Here is a 19,066-nt window from a genome sequence, read left to right as displayed (position 1 = left end):
TCCTATTAGCCGTGTCTGCCCTGACTGGGAGCTTGGAGCACCGAGGGAGGATTGATGTTGTTTACTATCGTCACCTCTTGAGGTAAAAAGTGGCTAGGAGCTAGCTGGTTAGCATGCTAACTTCAGCAGATAACGTCAAAACTGTTAATTGCTTTTAAACTTTTACCCATGAATGACCTTTGGGTACTAAACACTGAATACAGCCCACTACTGTGTATACACTGAACAGAATCTAGAAGACAAGCTTTGACTGATAAATTGGCCATTGTTTTCCATGTAAACACACAGCAAGATGACCAAAACAGGGTGAGTCACAGGGGAACATCCCACGACCAGCTGATTAAGTCCTCACGTCCTCACAATCACCCACAGACAGGGTGACATTGTGAGTTATTATAGGATGTAGATATCATTAAGCCTTAAACAGTTAAACTGGCCAAACTTGTATTCATGCACAAATAAGTTTTTAGCCTTTCCACATGATGGCGAAGTCATCACTATCAAGACCAAATAAATATAATCACCTATCCGGGAAGGGGAAGGAGTGACTGTCAACACAAGCAGCTTCACCAGAGCGTTCTTGGCTCCGTCTCTGTTCCAAAATGTAACCACCCTCTCTCCTGTCGTAATTCATTTCCTTTCACAGATCTGTGGGAAGTTGATACAGCTAATCTGAGATATGTTACCAGGCCGTTCAAGTCAGATATCACAGTTCCCTGATTATCGCTGTTGAGTCATGTTAATCTCCAGAGTTTTCAGCACTGTGACACTATACAAGCCAAAAACATTCATAAAGGAAGAGCGGTGAAAGTAGGTGAGATGTTTGGACAGACTCACTGATGTTTTTATGAGACAGGAAATAAAACAATACTGTGGTACCGATGTGAAAATGTTTTCCAGCCATATCCTATGAAGGGTATTACCCAGCTTTTATCAACATGTTAACATTTGAATGCTGCAGAAAAAGTTAATGTTTTATGGTCGGGATAATATTTAAGTGGTCATTTGATTATCACATTAGTGATAAACATTAATCATGCAACTCTGCAGCTCTGTGGGAGAATTTTACACTGTATTCCTCGACCTTATGTAGAATAAAAGATAGGACAAAACAAAGCTCTGTAACAGCAGCATGCAAACCAAGTGAAAAACAGGAGATTGGTTATTCTTTAATCATGAACTAGCTTTACTAAATTGCCTGATACCTTTGATTGTTAATGTTTAGCCAGGCTGGACGTGTGGCTTTAAGGGTGACAATGTTAGTCCACCGTTTTGGTCCAGACAGAAATATTTATTAGATGGACTGCTGTGAAATGTTGTACAGAAATTCATGGTACCAAGAGGATTAACTCTTCTGAAGCAGGTCAAATGTTTTACTTATTAGGTGAAATATCTCAACATCCACTAATGAATGAGCACACACTTTGTACAGACATTCATGACCCCAAGAGGATGAATCCTACTGACTCTGGTGATCCCTTGACTTTTCATCTAGTGCCACCAAGGTTGACATTTGTGGTTCAGAGTAAAATATCTCAACAACTATTCGATGGACTGCTGTGAAATTTGCTACAAGTATTCAAGGTCTCCAGAGGCTGAATTCTATTGATTTTAGAACCACCATGAGGTTTAAGTATTGCATGAATCACTGTGAAATTAGGCACAGATATTCATGGTCCCCAGAGGATGAATTGTAACTTGTGACTTTAGTGATCCGCTCACTTTTCATTAGCACCATCATCAGTTCAAAATGTCTGAGGTCCAGTATGTTGGTTTATGACTATATTCTTGTGCTAAATAACATTAGCATGCTAACACACCAACATTACCTGCTAAACAGCTGCATCTGAATTTTTATTGTTAGCATGTTTGCATGCTGACATTAGCATTTAGTTCAAAGCACAGCTGTGGTTAAGTACATCCTCACAGAGCTGCTGCAGTCGTGTTTTTGAACCATCTAAACATTTTTAGTTTCTTTAGCACAAGGAAATAAGATATCTTGTCCTTGATTAAACTCGTAAAAATCTTAATAGGCACAATTTCATTCTCAGATCTGATGATCAACACTACGCTGCTGTTTACACAAGGAAACGTTGTCCTACAATCTTCTGATTCCAGTCTAAAATCTAATTTGTTAAGAAGACACCGATTTACTTTTTTGTTCCCTCTTCAGTTGCCACGACAACAGGGATTACCCACAACAGCAGCTGGAAAACTATTTGAAAGAGAGAGAGAGAGAGAGAGAGGGGGAAGTCATTTTCTGCTCCCACTGTGTAGATCTTTAGGGAGTGTGTCAGACGGGCCAGCCCAGTGGAAAACTTTAGTCAATTTAACATGGACTCATGTGCTGGAAGCACACATTTGAAAAGCTCCTCCCACAGTTATGACTGTCCTGTGCACCAGGGAAACTTTTACAGAAGATATAACATATATGGTGTGTTGGACATAAATTGTTATGAGAGACACGCTCTGTTTTCTTACCATAGACAAGACTTTGATCGCACTAATTAGTGTTGTCGAGGAAACATTCTTTGTGGTTGGTCTAGATTGGTCCCATATGCGGCTCAGGTTTTATTTGGAAGCAGCAACCTTGAGCTGTTTTGGAGCGACTCAGACTACTTTTGCATGACAGCACCTCTCCTCACACACCGTTCAAGCAGTTCATACATACTGCATGTACTGCAATAACATCACTACAATGTAGTTTGTCAAGTAACGGCCACATTTAGTTTAACATTTTTCCCTGTCCTCTGCACCACACAAATCCCAGTCAGAGGCAGAGAGAAAGAGAAAACAAACAGCGATTCATCCATCAGTTGTTGCCCAATCAGGGGCAGTCATCCCACACAGCCCGGCAAGTCTCAGCATGGCAAGCAGGGTGTGAGGGGGTAGAGGCAGCCAGCTACATAACTCAAACACTGGGTGACTCTGAAATATCTGACTTCCTTGTATATTACTGAGTCAGTGTTGATAATGATATGTATCTTTACCAGCGGGTGGTGGCCTTTACAAATAACTATTTAGCACATGAGGTACATCAAAAACAGCCGTTCCTGTTGGCTAACCTGCTGTCTGAAAGTCTTCGCTCAGACAAGAAGTAGTTTGCACAGTGATTCAGTGAGGTGAGGCGCACAGCTTCTCTTTCATCACTGTGATCTCTCCATTGCACAAACAATAAAGCCAAAGCTAAGAGTTAAGAGTTAAGCCAAGTAAGTTGCACTTACTTGTCTTTCCCAATAGTTTCATAGTCTTTCACAATCACGTCTACATAGGAGCTGGAGTCCAGCGCAGTGCCCTTCAGATCGAACTCGAGCACCTACAAGACAAGATGAGGGATAAACAGTCCGTCAGATATTCAGTTGCTGTTGCTGTCCTGAAGAATCAACATTTTATCTGAGAGAGGAGCCTTTGACATATTGATTTCAGTCACATAATCTATTAGCATGGTCAATACATACTGTGACAGTCATATGATGATTGTCACAGTATGTATTGACCATGTGATGTCTAGTGCTGCGTTTATCTCCAGTTATTCATGCTCTCCGCTGCAGCTGGTTTAAATGATCCAAGTGAAAGAGAAGTGTGCATGCTCGACCGTGTGTGTTTGTGTAATGGATTTACCTCATTCCACACAGGATTCACCTCACTGTCAATCGACTTTGTTTTCTTCTTCTCATCTGAAATCAAAGTCAAATCAATCTTTGTGAATATTTATGGAAAGGTGTTTGCACTTTTTCTTTGTGATCCGACACAAAACATCAGCGTATTCTCTCCAGTAGATCTGGACACACACGGGTCAGCCAACTCAATAATTCACCTAGAATCACTGTACCCACTGCTGAATTTGAGCTTTTTTCTAAACTGGCACCGTTCTGCATGATTTGTGTCAAGAGGGATGTTTGAAAAAGGGACAGAAGCTGCCACACCTGTGGATGATGATGTTGACTGCGGTACAAAGAAAAACAGCTGAGAGCAACTAGGGCTGATTGCCAGGATCATATGAAGTCTGTTTGATATTGATTTAATGCAGTAGCTTAAGTCTAACTTATGCCTTGCCTTTAATTACACTCTTCTTTATTCTTTCTGAGCTAAGGTGCACACATTGTCCATCCTACAGGTCTGAGCACAATCCCCTACTCAGCTATCTGCGCATCTTGGAAATGCTGGGACATGTTGGAGAAAACTTCAGGGGTGCAACTAATGCAGCTAATACTGATCAAGTTTTTAAACATGCTGCATTTAAAGAGGGAGCGCACAGACACTTAGAGACTAAACTTTCTACTAAGAAAACTAAATAAGAGCCCTATTATAGTTTACTGGTTGCATGAGCTGTCATACATATCACAGTAAAACTATCAGTGACGTCATACAAGATAAAAGTAGGCTATAATCAATCAACTTAGTTTAAAGAAAACACACTTTACATTTTTATTTTGACTGTACACACAATCAAAACTTCTCAAAGACTTGTAAAGTCAGACTTACCTTTAAAAATCACAGAGGTGACTGGATCAGGATTTCCAATTTTCTTCTTAGGCAGACCTTTGGCCGATTCTACCACAACCCGCAACATGGCAACAAACAGGTTAAAATTAGAAAGGGGGGGAAAAAATACACTAAATCTGTGAAGTTGTGGAAAGAAACGAAAACAAAAAGTCTACAGAGGACCGTCGCGCTCTGGCATCCTCACTGCCCCATCACTGCAGCACACAGGGCAGGGCTGAGGAAGTTTCCGTGCCCCGATGGGGAGAGCCGGGGGGGAAATGAGGGCGGGTCACGGGTGTGTAATTATTCTGAGTGGAGGATGGTGAGCTGCTGCTGCCATCGTGTGTGTGGAGCTCAGCGGAGATAGTGTCAGATTATAGCCGACAGAGCTGACAGGAGAAGTTAAGAATAAGGTAGAGTTGTGGATCATTTAAATTCAGTAAAAATAAATAGTGCAGTAGATAAAACGATGATGTTGTTTGATGAGTGTGAATATTAACACTCTGCTCTGCATGTTAGAGCGCTGATCAAATAGTTCTACTGTGGCTCCATCTAGTGGCCGTGCTGGGTAATGACATGACAGTCGACTCTGGGGCCAGCAATTATTGTGCTTTTACTCCACTTAATTTAAAAATAAATAAATAAATAATTTAAGCAACTAGAGACTTTACAGTTTAGGATTAATAATACAAAATTATATATTATAATATGTCAGAACATATCATCATTATCAATTATTAATGTATACCCAGAAGTATATAAAGTAATAAAATTAGCTCCACCATTAACAACTTTACCATTGAAGTGATGAACAAATGGCATGTTTCAATAATTATTATCCCATAACATACATTATTCTGAAAGGAGCCACACTGTGTAATATATATTTTTTTCTTTTGGTCCTTGAAGCATATTTTGATGCTTGTACTTTACATGGAATTTTACTTGTAAAGTAAGTGTCTTTATTATTCACACACAATCATACAATGTACAATGTAGTGAAACTGGTTCTCTTAATGTAACCCATCCCGTGGGAGCAGGAGGCAGCCAATGTACAGCGACCAACTCCAGATTCTAAGCCAGTGCTTTTGGTCAAGAGCGCTGGCTGGAGAATGGAAATAATGTGCATGTTTTGATGGTGGGGAAAACCGGAGTACCCAGAGGAAACCCACACAAGCGTTGGGAGAACATGCAAACTCCACAGAGAAAGGCCCTGCCCCAGCTGGGGTTAAAACCCAGGACCTTCTTGCTGAGGCTACTGAATAGTTTACGTCAGCAGCTCTGTTGTTGTTTTTTATCCAGCCCGGTCACACAGAACCTGTTGTCATCTGGCTGTCTGAATGAAATTAACAAAAACAGTAACTGTGAACATCTGTCTTCTTCCATTACTGGTCGTTGCATCTTAAAGCAGATGAATTTTGAAGATTATCTGATCAGCTACAGTTTCGGCTACTGGTGTGTGTATTAGGTCTAATGTTAGACCAGGTGCAAGGAATTGCCCAGCAGACCAGCCTCCTGTGGGACTTCACTGCCTTCATTAAACATAGTGGGAGGCCACTCTGGATAGCTCAAGCTCATTGAAGTGGGAAGCAAAAGTGCTGTGGGTTGCCTGGCAATAATTAAACAGCATTAGTTAGAGGACCGTGAGACCATAAGAATAAAACAGGAAGTATCACTGCTTGTCGCTTTTTTCTTGTTTTAACTTAAGGACATATACGACTATTAATGACATATGTGTTTTTTTCTTTATTATGTTCGGACACCTGAACTGTCCTCGTGTAAAAGTTACCATCTTTACCCTCCTGGGTCCTGACTAACTTTGCCTCTATAAATGATTAATCCACTGAGGGCTCGTCTGCGGGGGTTGTGGCTCCGTTACCCCCAGCGGACTTGCAGTTATTTTGGAAACTCTCATCTCCCCACGGTCTTCTTCTCACCACTGATGTGTTGACTTTCCCCCCTCTCCGAGTGGTCAAACACTTGTGACGGTTGGCTCATTGATCCTTGGACCTGCTGGACATTCCTTCCCTGTCTGGAGACGAGGGGCTTTGTTTGAGCCAATCAGCTTTGCCTGAAAAGACAGAGGACAGGAGGGATGGAAACAAACTCAGAGTCTCAGCGCTTTTGAGGGGAACTTGTGGTTGCTGCATCTTTGCTTGTCACCGGGATATGGTGAAGAACTGGAACTGGATTAAATGTAGAATAGATGGAGCAATGTGTGGCGTCTGGAAGGCTTTAAAGAGGAGTTTATTAAGGTAATCAGTATGGATACCTTAAGAAAGAACAGAAATCCATGGGCGTGTTATGAGAAAGAAGTGCCACACAGCAGGTTCTGGTGAGTTTTCTTGTCCTGACTTATCTTAATAAATATAACTGATCACTGTATATAACCTGTTCCTACATACAAAGGCCTGTGATATGTGTGCTGTACCTTATTGTCCACGGCTCCTTACGTTTTATAATCTCAAATATCCTCCCGTCGAATAAATAAAAACGTTCACACAGAGTGAAAGAAATATGCTGTTTTTAGTCTTTTGTCCGTCCTTCCATAACATTAAAAGAAATGATGTGAAGACTTCTATGCATTTTACATTTGTACCCACACAGCTTCACCAGCTCTTTCAGATACAGCAGCCTTTCACTCCACTCCATTTTCGGCAGACTAATGCACTTTTACCACTTAATTATTTTACGGTTCCATTAGCTTTGTTGGTTAATTGTGAGTAATTTGCACGATGTAAAGGACCACTCATGTGTGTCCTGATGGATCTGGAAAAAAGCTCACAATGCTGAGAGACGTGTGACGTATTGTTGGAGCTTGAAGTCTCCCTGAGCAACAGGGCCACACAGGAGCTGCTGGTGGTCAGGGACACTTTGATCTGTTAAACACATCCCCCGAAACACTTATCACTTATTCCCTTCTTGCGATATTTATCAAGTGCTGTTCAATTCATATTAAATGTATGTTTCAGATGAGTATACATCATGCAGACTTCATAATGTTATATTAAACTTTTTTGGCTCAGCAGTGTGTTGGCTCAGTGCTGCCACTTGGGAGCGCTGCATTCATTCATTCTGACCAGATGACGGTGACTGGATGGAATTACTTAACATTAAAAAATCACAAACAGCTAAAATAAGTGATGCTACGACATGTAATTGTCCCTGATTGATCTTTGGCTTCAGTCCTACTCAGGCACAGCATCTTAAATGGATGTTTTGATCACAATCCACCTGAGGAGCTGGTTATAAAGCTAAGATTAGCTCCTAACTTCAGAGAAACTATAAAGAATAATGAAAAATTCAGATGTTTTGGAAGGAAGTAGCAAGATCTGTAAATGTGATGTACAAGAAGCCCCTTAGAGGAGCTCCTGGTGGCAGTCTTGACAGCAGAGACCATCTCGACCTGGTATGAGTTGAAAAACTTGAAAACATTTCTGCACAAATAAAAATTTCCTTTTTCGATGATCACCGCTGTGTGGTTCCCTCTGCAGTGATCCAGCCTGTGGCGTCAGCCCTGCAGAGAAACTGAGCCCTGAGCACCTGCAGCTCCTGAGAAATGCATTCACCTGTCCAAAAGCTGGAGTACAGATGCACGAAAACAGGCTGAATAGAAGGAGTGGAAGGAACAGAGGGGGAGATGAGGAGCGTGGAATGAAAATGGAGGAGTTTCGGGAGGTTCTGAGGTCTGTGATCGGTCCGGATATTGAGGACACATGGGTTGAGAGATTCTTCAGTGAGGTGAGGAGAAATTAAGTCTTTGTCGAAGTACTGATAAGAAAAGAAAATCACATTGTGAGTCTTTAAACTGTTCTACATGCAGGTAGACATCACCTGTACTGGGCAGGTGAAGTGGCAGCAGGTGTGTTCCTACCTGCTTCTGGAGTACACTGAGAGAGAGAGAGCCTCCATCCCCAGAGCGGCTCTCCTGGACTCCCAGCCACAGATCAGACACTGCTCTCACAACAAGGTAGATCCACCTGGCTACACCTGGTCAAAATAGAAGGAATGGTGCTTCTTGGCAGGAGAGCCCACTGTAATCGGGCACAGATTGCACCTGCTTGTGTCTACATAACCTACCTAGGGACAGCAGGTGGTGGCTAGTAGCTAAATCTCAAAGGATCTTCTATTTGTAAGTTGCTAAATTAGCTAGTTTATTTGCTGTTGGTCCTAACAAATAAATGCAATACAACAAAACATTCTTACACTAAAAACACCAAACCTGTAACTTACCTAACCCCAACCAACCCCAATTCAATTAGCTATATTACAGTATTAGCCGAAGAGCAACAGTATTAGTCTATCCCCACAGTGCTTTGTAGGAAATTTGTTCTTATATTTTTAATTTTATGGCCCACATATTTACCTTGGTAGCATTATTCTCTTGTCATTCTCACCAACTCCCAGGCAGAAGTATACAGCAAAAAAGCTTTGCTAACACGCTAGCACAAGCTAACTGCCTAGCAACGAACAGCGGCTAACGGTATATCAATTATGCTACCTGGTGAGGTAGGCTAAAAGGGAAGCTTAAAAAGCCAGATGTATCATCCTCAGAAGCCTGCAGAGGAAAAACAAAGCCAAACAAGGAAATGAGTGTTGGACTTTCATAAGATGAGAAGAAAGACGGCTATAATGGGAAAAAAGTTGCTTGTTGTTTGCTGTCTGGGTAAGTTGTCAGTTGTTAGCTAACATGTTAGCCACGTTAGCCAGCTGTGTGCCTGTCAGTTTATTAAAGGGGTTCTCTGCTCTTTATCAGCCAAAAATGAGTATTGTCTGTTCATTACGGAAGCCCTAAAGTACGGAAGCCCTAAAGGGCCATGCATTCATACATTTTATTTCCTCCGTTTTCCCGTGATAACGATTTCTCGAGATCTCGAGTTATTATCTGGAAATAACAACTGCCGTTTTCCCGAGATAACGGGACAATTTTCTCGAGATCTTGAGAAAACAAAACGATAGTGTAGTATATTAAATCATTGCAGGAAACATCATTCAGTGTAGCAATGTCAGAGGAGCAGGAGCATATCGATCACCACCTCATATGTTTTCAATCAAGGCCTGACACAGGCTGAAATAGCATTATGCCTTGCTATTACAGATAATATACACATTAGTGTGCATAATCTAAAAAGACGGTTAGCAAGGCTTCAGCTATATCGGCGGCACAATCTAAGTGAGCCTGATGTCGTCGTTAACTACATAGCTGACCAGCTATGTAGTTAATGAGGAGATCTCGAATTAATTATCTCGTTATCTCGGGAAAACAAAGTTTCGTTATCTCGAGATCTCGAGAAAATTATCTCGGGAAAACAAAGTTTCGTCATCTCGAGATATCGAGAAAATTATCTCGTTATCTCGGGAAAACAAAGTTTTGTTATTTCGAGATGTCCAGAAAATTATCTCGTTATCTCGGGAAAACAAAGTTTCGTTATCTCGAGATCTCGAGAAAATTATCTCGTTATCTCGGGAAAACGGCAGTTGTCATTTCCAGATAATAACTATTGGGGCCACAAAAAAAAAGAAAACAAATGAAATTAACTCGTTATCACGGGAAAACGGAGGAAATAAAATGTATGAATGCATGGCCCTTTAGGGCTTCCGCAGTTCATTACCTTAGGTTAGATATCTAATATGGAGACAATACTGAAGTTAATATTTAGCTGAAAGGGAGTAGCATAGGGTATTGGTTGGGGTTTTGGAAAGGGAATTGCTGTATGTCACTTTATATAGTTGCTTCATGGCTTATCACAGTGTGACAAACACTTGACATGGGTCTAACAAAATGAACAATATGTGTATATTTCAGTATAAAACTTAAATCCTATAGCCTAGCTGCTTTTCCAATGATAGTGAATAAAGGTACTAATGCTGTAATAAAGTAAATCTGTTAATCCACACAGATGCTGCAAGTAATTTTGGATTGGAGTGGATTAACAAATTTACTCACTGCATTTGTTCCATCTGTCTGCACTCTTTCTGTCAATTTCTCGTCTATATTCTAGTTCTGCCTATGTTTTTTTTCTAAAAGTAATACTTTTTTTACTCCGATGACCTTTTTTATTAATGACAGTTGAACTCATTCCTCTGCAGCGGGAGCCAACGGTGCGTGTGGTTGCTGTTTCCCATCCTCCTCCACTGCGCTATATTAGTGTCAGTAAAGGGGGTCAAATCACTGTCTGGAACAGCAGCCTACACATCCTCAAAAGTCTAGGGGTGAGTGACATCATGGTACTATTTATGGCATCCGTGGGGAAGTACAACACACACACACACGCTCACTTATATTTAATCCTCTTTAATCCAGCTTGCTGGAGACCCAACAGAGGAAGTGGCCAACACGAGGAGATTCAGAGGCTGGACCACTGATGCCGTCTCTATGGGCAATGTCCACAGGGTTGCCATAGCGACCGACTGCAGGGACTTGCACTTCGTCAACGTCTCCACAGCCAGTGTATTCGAGGATGTCCACCTGTTTGGTAAGCTTGATTGCACTTTAGTTGAGCTGGTCACTGATAAAAATCAATTGCTGTACAAAAATCTAAATTTTTCTTTGTCTCATCATTTCTCCAAGGGTTTCGTAGTGTCCCGACTGCTCTTTGTTACTGGCATGACATACAGGTAGGACCAGTTTTCTTTTGAAATGTTCTTTTAAAGCCAACAAATTCACTCTGAGAACAATTAATTCATCGCTATGTGTGTCTAGTGTCCAGAGCGACCCTCTCTGCTGCTCCTGGGGGATGAGAAGGGTGGAGTCCATCTCATGTGGTTCCTGAACCCATTTAAAGGTCTTTTTAAGAATGTGTCAATGAAAGAGAACAGCCCACAGAGGATCTTTGTCCCAGTAAGCTCGGCCTTGTCTATTGAATTACTGAGCTCAGAGAAATGTATCTAACAGTGATGACATAGACTGATAACACTCCAATTTCACAAACAATACTAAAGCATTTATTGTGTTAACAGGACCTGGGTGAACACAGCGACATGGTCTCCTACCGCCACATCCCCAACATCCACCAGGGGCCAGTCAACAGAGTGATGTTTGAGCCCAACACCAACATCATCATGACCTCATCAGAAAGTGACACCACCTCTGTGGTTTTCATGAATGTGACACTGAAGCAGGAGCCTTATATTTGGAAATTTAAGCAGGTAACTGACATCACAGTGTAGTTTGCCAGATCTGTTATGGAATAGTTGGTTACCATGTATTCACATTTGTAAATATAAGTATACTATATCATACCTTTTTCTTTGGGTTAGACTTGTATAATTATGGCCTCACATAATACTGTACTCAAGTATGTTTTTATCCATCAGAAGTACATTTCTCAACCCTATCTCACATCAAGAAGTGTAATAACTACATTGGTACACAGCTCAAATGTAGTAGTTTCACAATAATGGCTCTAAAATTATATAAGATACTGATCTGGTATTCTGCCCATTCTTTTCTGTTGTTTTCAAGTTGTTGTTATCCACTTTTGATGTGGATCGAGGTCAGATGGACACGTGTGGGTCACAGCACTCTGCTCTGGGTGACACTGACCTAACTGAAGGTTAAAAACATTTCAACTTTCAAGTAACTTTTTCTGAAGTTGACTCTCGGCCAGCACGCAGAGGCAGACAGTGCCACCGACTGTGGAGAAAAGAAGTAATGCTTTTGCACAAAACATTATTAAAGTGGGTGGTGGAGCTTCCTGTTATTCACAATAGCATTTTTTTTCGTCTAATTTTATACACCAATTAACTGTCTGGACATTTTTAACAATAAACCCAACCTTAAAAACTCCCAAACTAATGAGACCAGCTTACTATATCTGTATTTTTAGAAGTGGACATGCTTTATTTTTCCCAACACACAACTATAAAACACCAGTTTGTGTGCATTTCTGTCTGCACAAAGCAACATATTCTGCTCCTTTTGTGTCATTTCAGGGAGCTAAATGTTTTGACTACAATGCCTCTCTGCAGCTGATGGTCACAGGAGGGTGTGACCGAGCAGTCCGACTGTGGACTCCGTTTGTGACCACACGTCCTGTGGCTACACTGTTGGGTCACCGCACCGCTGTACTGGATGTTGCAATCTACCAGGCTGTCGAGCAGATATTCAGCTACTCCAGAGATGCTGTGAGTCATTAAAGAAATGAAATCACAGTAGCTTATTGTTTTTCATATGAAATCATGTTGTTTACTGAAGTGATGTTTCCCTGGGCAGGAGCTGAGGGTTTGGGACATTTCCAGCCATCACTGTCTGAAAACCGTCCGCCTTCAGTTCCCCTGTCAGCAGCCAGGTCGAATCCCAGAACACGGCAACTTCCCCTTCCTGTTGCTGAGCCCTCCTCTTCCTGTGCAGTCTCATTTAGTGGTGGGATGCAAAGATTACCTCGCGCTGCTCCATCTGACTGAAACGAAAAGAGGAGGAGGCGGATGGTTGACGGATGACGTGAGAGAACCTGGCCCAAACATCCAACGTGATCCCGCCCTCTCCTGTGCTCTGTACAACTCCACCCTGAGACAGGTGGTGACTGGACACGCCGACTCATCTGTGTCTTTGTGGGACGTGGAGACAGGCAGGAGGCGGCTTCAGATCTTAAACACTCATGGAGAAGAGGAACTCACCTGCATGGCCCTCGACTCCTCCCACAGAAGACTGATCACTGGGGCTCGCAATGGCACCATGAAGGTTAAAAATTACAGTAAATTCGTTGCAATCGATGCAAATATGTATTTCACATTTTATGAGAGACTTAAAAAGAGTGTGTTAATGAGAGGACATTCACTTCCTGAGCAGGTGTGGAACTTACTCAACGGCCTCAACTTGCACAAGCTGGAGCCAGTCACCGACTCCGAAGTCACCGGGTTGACCTGTCTCCACGACAACCAGCTGCTGGCCGTGGGGCGGAGTCAGCGGATCGTTCAGTACGACATTGCGGCTGCCAAGGTAAAATTAACTTTAGCTTTTCAATTGCTGATCTACAGCAGTTTCACAGAGAGTAATTTAACTGGACTGCGGTGTGTCACCGAGTGCAAGTTTCAAGCCTGTTTCACCTCTGCAGTGGTTGGGTGTGGTCACAAGTCTGATCTGTTGCACCTGTAATCACACAGGTGATGTTATAGGGTGTCAGAGAACACCTGTTTGTCACTGCAATTAAGTTTGAAATGAATCCCCTGGAGGTCAGCAAAAACAAGATTGTTTTCATTGGGTTCTGAAGTCGCTGTACTTATTACTGATTACAACAAACTACTAATTCAACCCTGTGGTCCTCAACCTTTTGCCGTCATTGGTCCCCCCCCCAACCCCATCCCAGTAGCGGGACAGACACATTATAAAGAGCCTAAAAGGACTGTGACCGGGACTTCTAACTCACAACGTCTTGAAAGTGCCAAAATAAAAAAAAAACACATGTAAACACACACTTTGACTCCCATAAACACAATGAATAACATCTTATTATCTAGGGTTCCCACAAGTCCTGGAAAACCTGAAGAACAGTTGACCAATTTTCCAGTCATGGAAAACACATGGAAAATGAGAGAAAAAGCAAAAGTCCAGAAAAGAGTGGGTACCCTGTTATTGTAATTAAATGTTTTTATTTTTGAAGAAGATACTGTGGTTGGAATTGTACAAAACACAGTAGGATCACAACCCCGAGCCTCCACACATGGCATGCATGAAAACAGAATAACGTAAAATACAACGTAAATGACAATTTACAAAATTAGAAATAAATAAGTGAGAATTAATGTAGAACTTATAGGTCAAAATCTGTTTAAAGGCAAATTATATCACTGGCACAGGCAATGTAATGTAAAAGCTATTCCCCAGTCTCAATACATTTTATTTTTTTATTTTATATATTTAATTCCTAAAACATTTGCAGTGTTACTATTTTGCTTTTTACAATGCATTGCTGCATCTTTTGGCACATGACAGCAACAAACTCAGTGGAATAGAATGAAACCATCAGCAGGACTGTGTATCATTTGGACCTGTTTCAAACTGGATAAAAAAATCCCACGAACACCAACTAACATCTGGATTTTGTCTTCATTGGGAATCGGTATAGTTGACCTTCATTCCCTGGAAAAATGACTATGCAGTAGTCACAGGTATTTATCGGCTCCAGCTCCAGTTGGCAGTGATGGAAACATGACACTCCGGTGGACATGCAAATTTTCGCCCCTTTTCCAAGGCGATGCCGTGACGCACGCTGAAAGGACATTGGCGCGTGAATACATTTCCATCCGTCTGTTCAAGCAGCGGTCAAACATTGATCAGTCAGCGTCAAGTTTGAAAGAGAGACTGTAAAAGTAAAAGATAAAAAAAGAAACCACCGTGACATTGTCACTCTGTCTCCTGTGCAACTCTCAACAGAGATGAGAAAGAAGTGAGATGTGTCACTCAGACAAAACTTTTTTTTTTTTTTTAAACTGCTCTGAAAGTCTATAGTGTGATAAATAGTCATTCTGCCGCTTTCTACTCTCCCCTGTTTTTTGGCCTATTCATGACACTGAACATTACACACCAGGCACAAGGCACTAAAGGCAAACCTGCCTACTGACAATGAGAAAGCAGGTTTACCTGCGTTTGAAAAACTTGCATATCCATGCTATTTTTGGTGTAAATATTGTATTAAAAACAGTGCCCCATAGGCCTACTAGTACTCAACACCATCCCAGTGTACTTTACATATCAAAGTTGAAGTAGTGTAGAGAACAGTCAGTGTGATTTGGACATAGAAAATACCACAAACTAAAAGAAACAAAAATACCAGACATTCTTACATTTTTTGTGAATGTCTGGTACGTGTAGATCGGTAATTCCACTGACAGACAGACACCACAGCATTAAATACATAACAGACGTTTTTGATTGACAGGTGATTCTGGGAAGTGCAGCAATCACATTTACTAATGACCAAAAAGCTTAAATATGTCAAGATCTTAGCCTTCTCACTTGTGCTCGTCCACAACTTCTTCCCCAGATGTTGACTGCTGGATGATGAGTCCCACACAAACAGCTATCACCATAGTGACTAATCTGGTACAGACTTAAAAACACTGCATTTTTCTTAAGAATGCTGACAACAGTTTGAATTTTCACCTCAGAAAATATTTCCTGCAAAAGTAGCACAAAAGGTACCCAGCTAAAGTCAATAAGCCTGTCATGTCCTTAAACGAGACCTCTTATGTCTTTTTATTACAGCAACAAACATGTCTAGAAATTTTCAGAGCATAATACACCACATCCACCTACACACTTATACATGCTGACACTCAGGTCTTAAGAAATAAAGATGAAGCATTGCCAGTGCCAGTACAAACACCAGTATGAAGTGAGGGTGTGCAGACGTACATATTCTCACCCCTCAAATTCTTGTGTTACATTTTACCCCTTTAACTACCATCTGCTGTGCGGTCAGACTTACTCCCTGAAGAATACAGTTGTAACATTCAGTATTCATGCTTCTCCAGCAAATTCCCAGTCCTGCTCATAATGTTTCTCATTGTAAAGGCTCCTGTTTCAGCAGAGCCAGAATTTTCATTTTCAGGGAAATGAAAATGTGAGGACTGTTGTTCGGGAGTATAAAAAATATCAGCGAATGACGTACATTACATGAACAAATGCACCCGGGGAGATCAAAGATGTCCACAGAAGACATCTGGGCCAGTATTCTGCTGACGTCCCCCACGCTGAGTTTCCAGCGTTTTTAAGAGCCGACCACAACACTGTAGCCCAGAGGTGTAAACAAAATCAGTAAACCAGAGAAGGAAATAGAGCTGCTCTCCACAAGGCAACACAAACAATTACATGTTATTCCGGATCATTTGTAAACTGTCACACAGGAGGAAGCGGTGCAAGTTCACAATTTCAAGCAGCAAGTTCATGCACACAGCAGAGCCTGAAGACAACATGACCCACTGTTTCTTGAGTTAAACTGCTGTTTTTCAATCTGAATTTTTCGAATTTTTGTGTAATTAATACCACAAGAAAAAACTTGTAATTTAATATTTACATCTGTGTATTCATTGTACTTACAGGATTTATATGTCAGAGCGGACATGTCGTGGAAGTCCAGCAGCGTCCACAAATCCCACATCCTGGCTGTGAGTCAGTGCTCCGCTCTCGGGGTCGTTGCCACGGCGAGCCATGATGGAGAGGTCATTATCTGGAGGCTGGAGACGCAAGGACCAGTGCTCCACCTGCAGAGTCCGACACAGAGAGGGTGAGAAAAAAAAAAAGTGAAGGTTAAGCACTGCTGTTGAGTTATCATGCCAATATGAACTCATTTTCAGTCTGACACTGAACAGATGTGAGGAAACTGCAATCATTGTTTTACGAAGTGTTCCTGAGCCCATCCAACCCACCTCAGATCCTTTATACATTCATGTGTTTCACAAAGCGGTGAACCTCGCCCCATCCTTTCTACTCTCCCCTGTTAATTGGTATCACCTCAAACCAATTAACCTGTTTACCTGTGGAATGTTCCAAACAGGTGTTTTTTTAACGTTCCACAACTTTCCTTGTGCTATTACCCTGGTCTGCAAGTGTTCTTGGGCAAGATACTGAACCCCAAACTGCTCCTGATGTGCTGGTCGGCACCTTGCATGGCAGCCACCGCCATCAGTGTATGAATGTATGAATTACTGTAAGTCACTTTGGACAAAAGCGTCGGCTAAATGCCCTAAAATGTAAATGTAAAATGTAAATATAATCATTGTTAATATCTAGTATTTTTTTCTTCTGCTTGTGTAAATCTAGAGTGGTGCCCCCCATGGACAGCCTTCTGTTCCTGCAGCATCGAGCTGGCAACAGAAAGCTGAGAAACAGAGGTGTCCTCGTCTCATCTCAGGCCGGCTGTCTCTGCTTTTGGAGCGTCACTGGACAGACACACACTTACGGTGAGTGGGACAGAGAGAGGAGGGGGGATGCAGAGAGTATTTTTCAGAGGAAATGCATCTAAAATTAATAGACATCAAGTCAGTCTCACAGTATGAGGAAGGTAGAAGCACCGAAGTGTACGAGCAGTTGACAAGCAGAGATGGATTTACAAACAGCCCGAGCAGTGACAGTCAGACTGAACTGTTGACTTGGCCTCCTGCCTGTACCATTCCTGGCAGCCCACAACTATGTCTTTTTCCAGATCCCATCTGTGTTTAGTGGTGTGGGATTCATGCACTGTGACCGCTGCATATGTGTACGCGCATGCATGGGTCTATGAGCGAGCCAGGGTGCATTTATGTGAGTGTCTGTATCTTTCTATATATGCATATTTCTAGCAGAGAGGAATTTAAGAGCGTGACATAATAGGGAGATGTGTGACATAACAGAAACCTTTATAGAGTAGCAATTTGTCTCAGAGGTACATTTGTCATTTAAGTCAAGACTGTTTTAAAATTTGCACTGAGTCAGATTGTAAATAGATTCCCTCACATGCAGCTTTGAGTGAAACAGTTGTTCCCCCTGTAGACCTGCGTTAAACCAGACCTACAGAGACTATTGTTAAAATGATAATCCATCTAGATTTCTTTATGTTTGGAGTACAATTCTGTTTTTTCCTCCCTATTCCAGGCCAGTTCTTCGCTCCAGAGCAGACAGATGAGTGTGTGCTGACCCTGAGTTCAGATCAGCCTAAAAACACCATCCTGGTCTCTGGAGACACCGCGGGCTGGCTTCAGATCTGGGACATCTGTCACTTTGCACTAGACATCCAAAACCAGGTGAGGATGTGTGTGCACTGTAGTGTATGTAGTAAATGTGTACTGTACAGTCCCATATACCTGCTGGCTTCTCTTTTTTACACAGCCAGTTTGTGAGCGGCCTCCTCTGCTGCAGTGTTGGAAGGCTCATCAGAGAGCATTAGTGAGTGTGGAAGTCCTCGAAGTGGCTGACAGATTGTTCGTCTTCACAGCCTCAGCTGACGGCTCTGTTGGACTGTGGACAAAAGATGGAGATCATGTGGGTTCTTTCAGGCAGGAAGTGATGTGGAATATCACTGAGCCAGCTACTTACCTTAGGTGAGGTTGATCAGCTCCTCTCTGTCGCACGATAGTGTGAGTCAAATAATAGGAAACATGAAAATCAGTCACAGTGGCAGCTTAGAAATGGCAGTGCATCCATGACCAACTTGATTTAAAGGAACAGTCCAGGCCCAAAATAAAAATTCATATGTGTCCTCCGCAGGCTGTAGAGATGTCTGCCTTCTCTTAGGTATAATGGAACTAGATGGCTTTCGCCTTTGATGCTCAAAGCACCTAAAAAAGCATTTTAGAATCTCAACAGCAATGTCTCTTTACAGAAATCATGACCCGGTTACTCAAAATAATCCACAGACCTTGTTGTTAGCAGTTTCATGGAGGAACTAAACCTGGCAGCCATATCACTGTGCAGAAAAAATGTTTAGTTTGGTAGGGAGAAAATAGTTCCGTTAAATTCAAGAGAAGGCAGGCATCCATCCAGATGATGTCTCCAAAGCTCAGCAACTCAAACCAAAGCAATCTAGATGGATAAATAGCACTTTAGGTAAGGGGAAACATGTATTTTTGATTTTGAGGTGAACTGTCCCTTTAAATTTGTGAC

General features: G+C 41.9%; 2 protein-coding genes across 6 annotated transcripts in view; one reads left to right on the top strand and one right to left on the bottom strand.

The window, feature by feature from the left end:
• Positions 1 to 8,255, bottom strand: part of myof (myoferlin) — a 34,060-nt gene extending 25,805 nt beyond the window's left edge. For 2 of the 5 annotated variants that reach the window (XM_073489649.1, XM_073489650.1), the window contains exons 1-4: positions 6,423 to 7,373; positions 4,486 to 4,554; positions 3,622 to 3,677; positions 3,225 to 3,316 (exon numbers count right to left, since the gene is read on the bottom strand). In XM_073489649.1, coding sequence (XP_073345750.1) covers positions 3,225 to 3,316; positions 3,622 to 3,677; positions 4,486 to 4,554; positions 6,423 to 6,483 — 278 coding nt within the window. In that variant the 5' untranslated portion in view covers positions 6,484 to 7,373. Of the gene's footprint in view, positions 1 to 3,224; positions 3,317 to 3,621; positions 3,678 to 3,817; positions 3,881 to 4,485; positions 5,141 to 6,422; positions 7,374 to 8,054 lie in introns of those variants that run through there. The other 3 variants (XM_073489648.1, XM_073489652.1, XM_073489651.1) reach the window with 3 other exon arrangements.
• LOC141015957 (cilia- and flagella-associated protein 337) lies at positions 7,373 to 18,677 on the top strand. The gene is made up of 15 exons (XM_073490184.1): positions 7,373 to 8,226; positions 8,309 to 8,455; positions 10,576 to 10,698; positions 10,790 to 10,961; positions 11,057 to 11,103; positions 11,189 to 11,326; positions 11,446 to 11,634; positions 12,421 to 12,612; positions 12,701 to 13,168; positions 13,277 to 13,426; positions 16,528 to 16,712; positions 17,210 to 17,388; positions 18,059 to 18,207; positions 18,293 to 18,504; positions 18,671 to 18,677. Exons 1-15 carry the CDS (start codon positions 8,077 to 8,079, stop codon positions 18,675 to 18,677), a joined length of 2,508 nt encoding a protein of 835 aa, XP_073346285.1. The 5' UTR covers positions 7,373 to 8,076.
• The last annotated feature ends 389 nt before the right edge of the window (positions 18,678 to 19,066 follow it).

Source organism: Pagrus major, chromosome 20, assembly GCF_040436345.1.
Source record: "Pagrus major chromosome 20, Pma_NU_1.0".
NCBI lineage: Eukaryota > Metazoa > Chordata > Actinopteri > Spariformes > Sparidae > Pagrus > Pagrus major.
The sequence above is the reverse complement of the archived record's forward strand: the minus strand, read 5'-3'. Positions and strand labels throughout refer to the sequence as shown.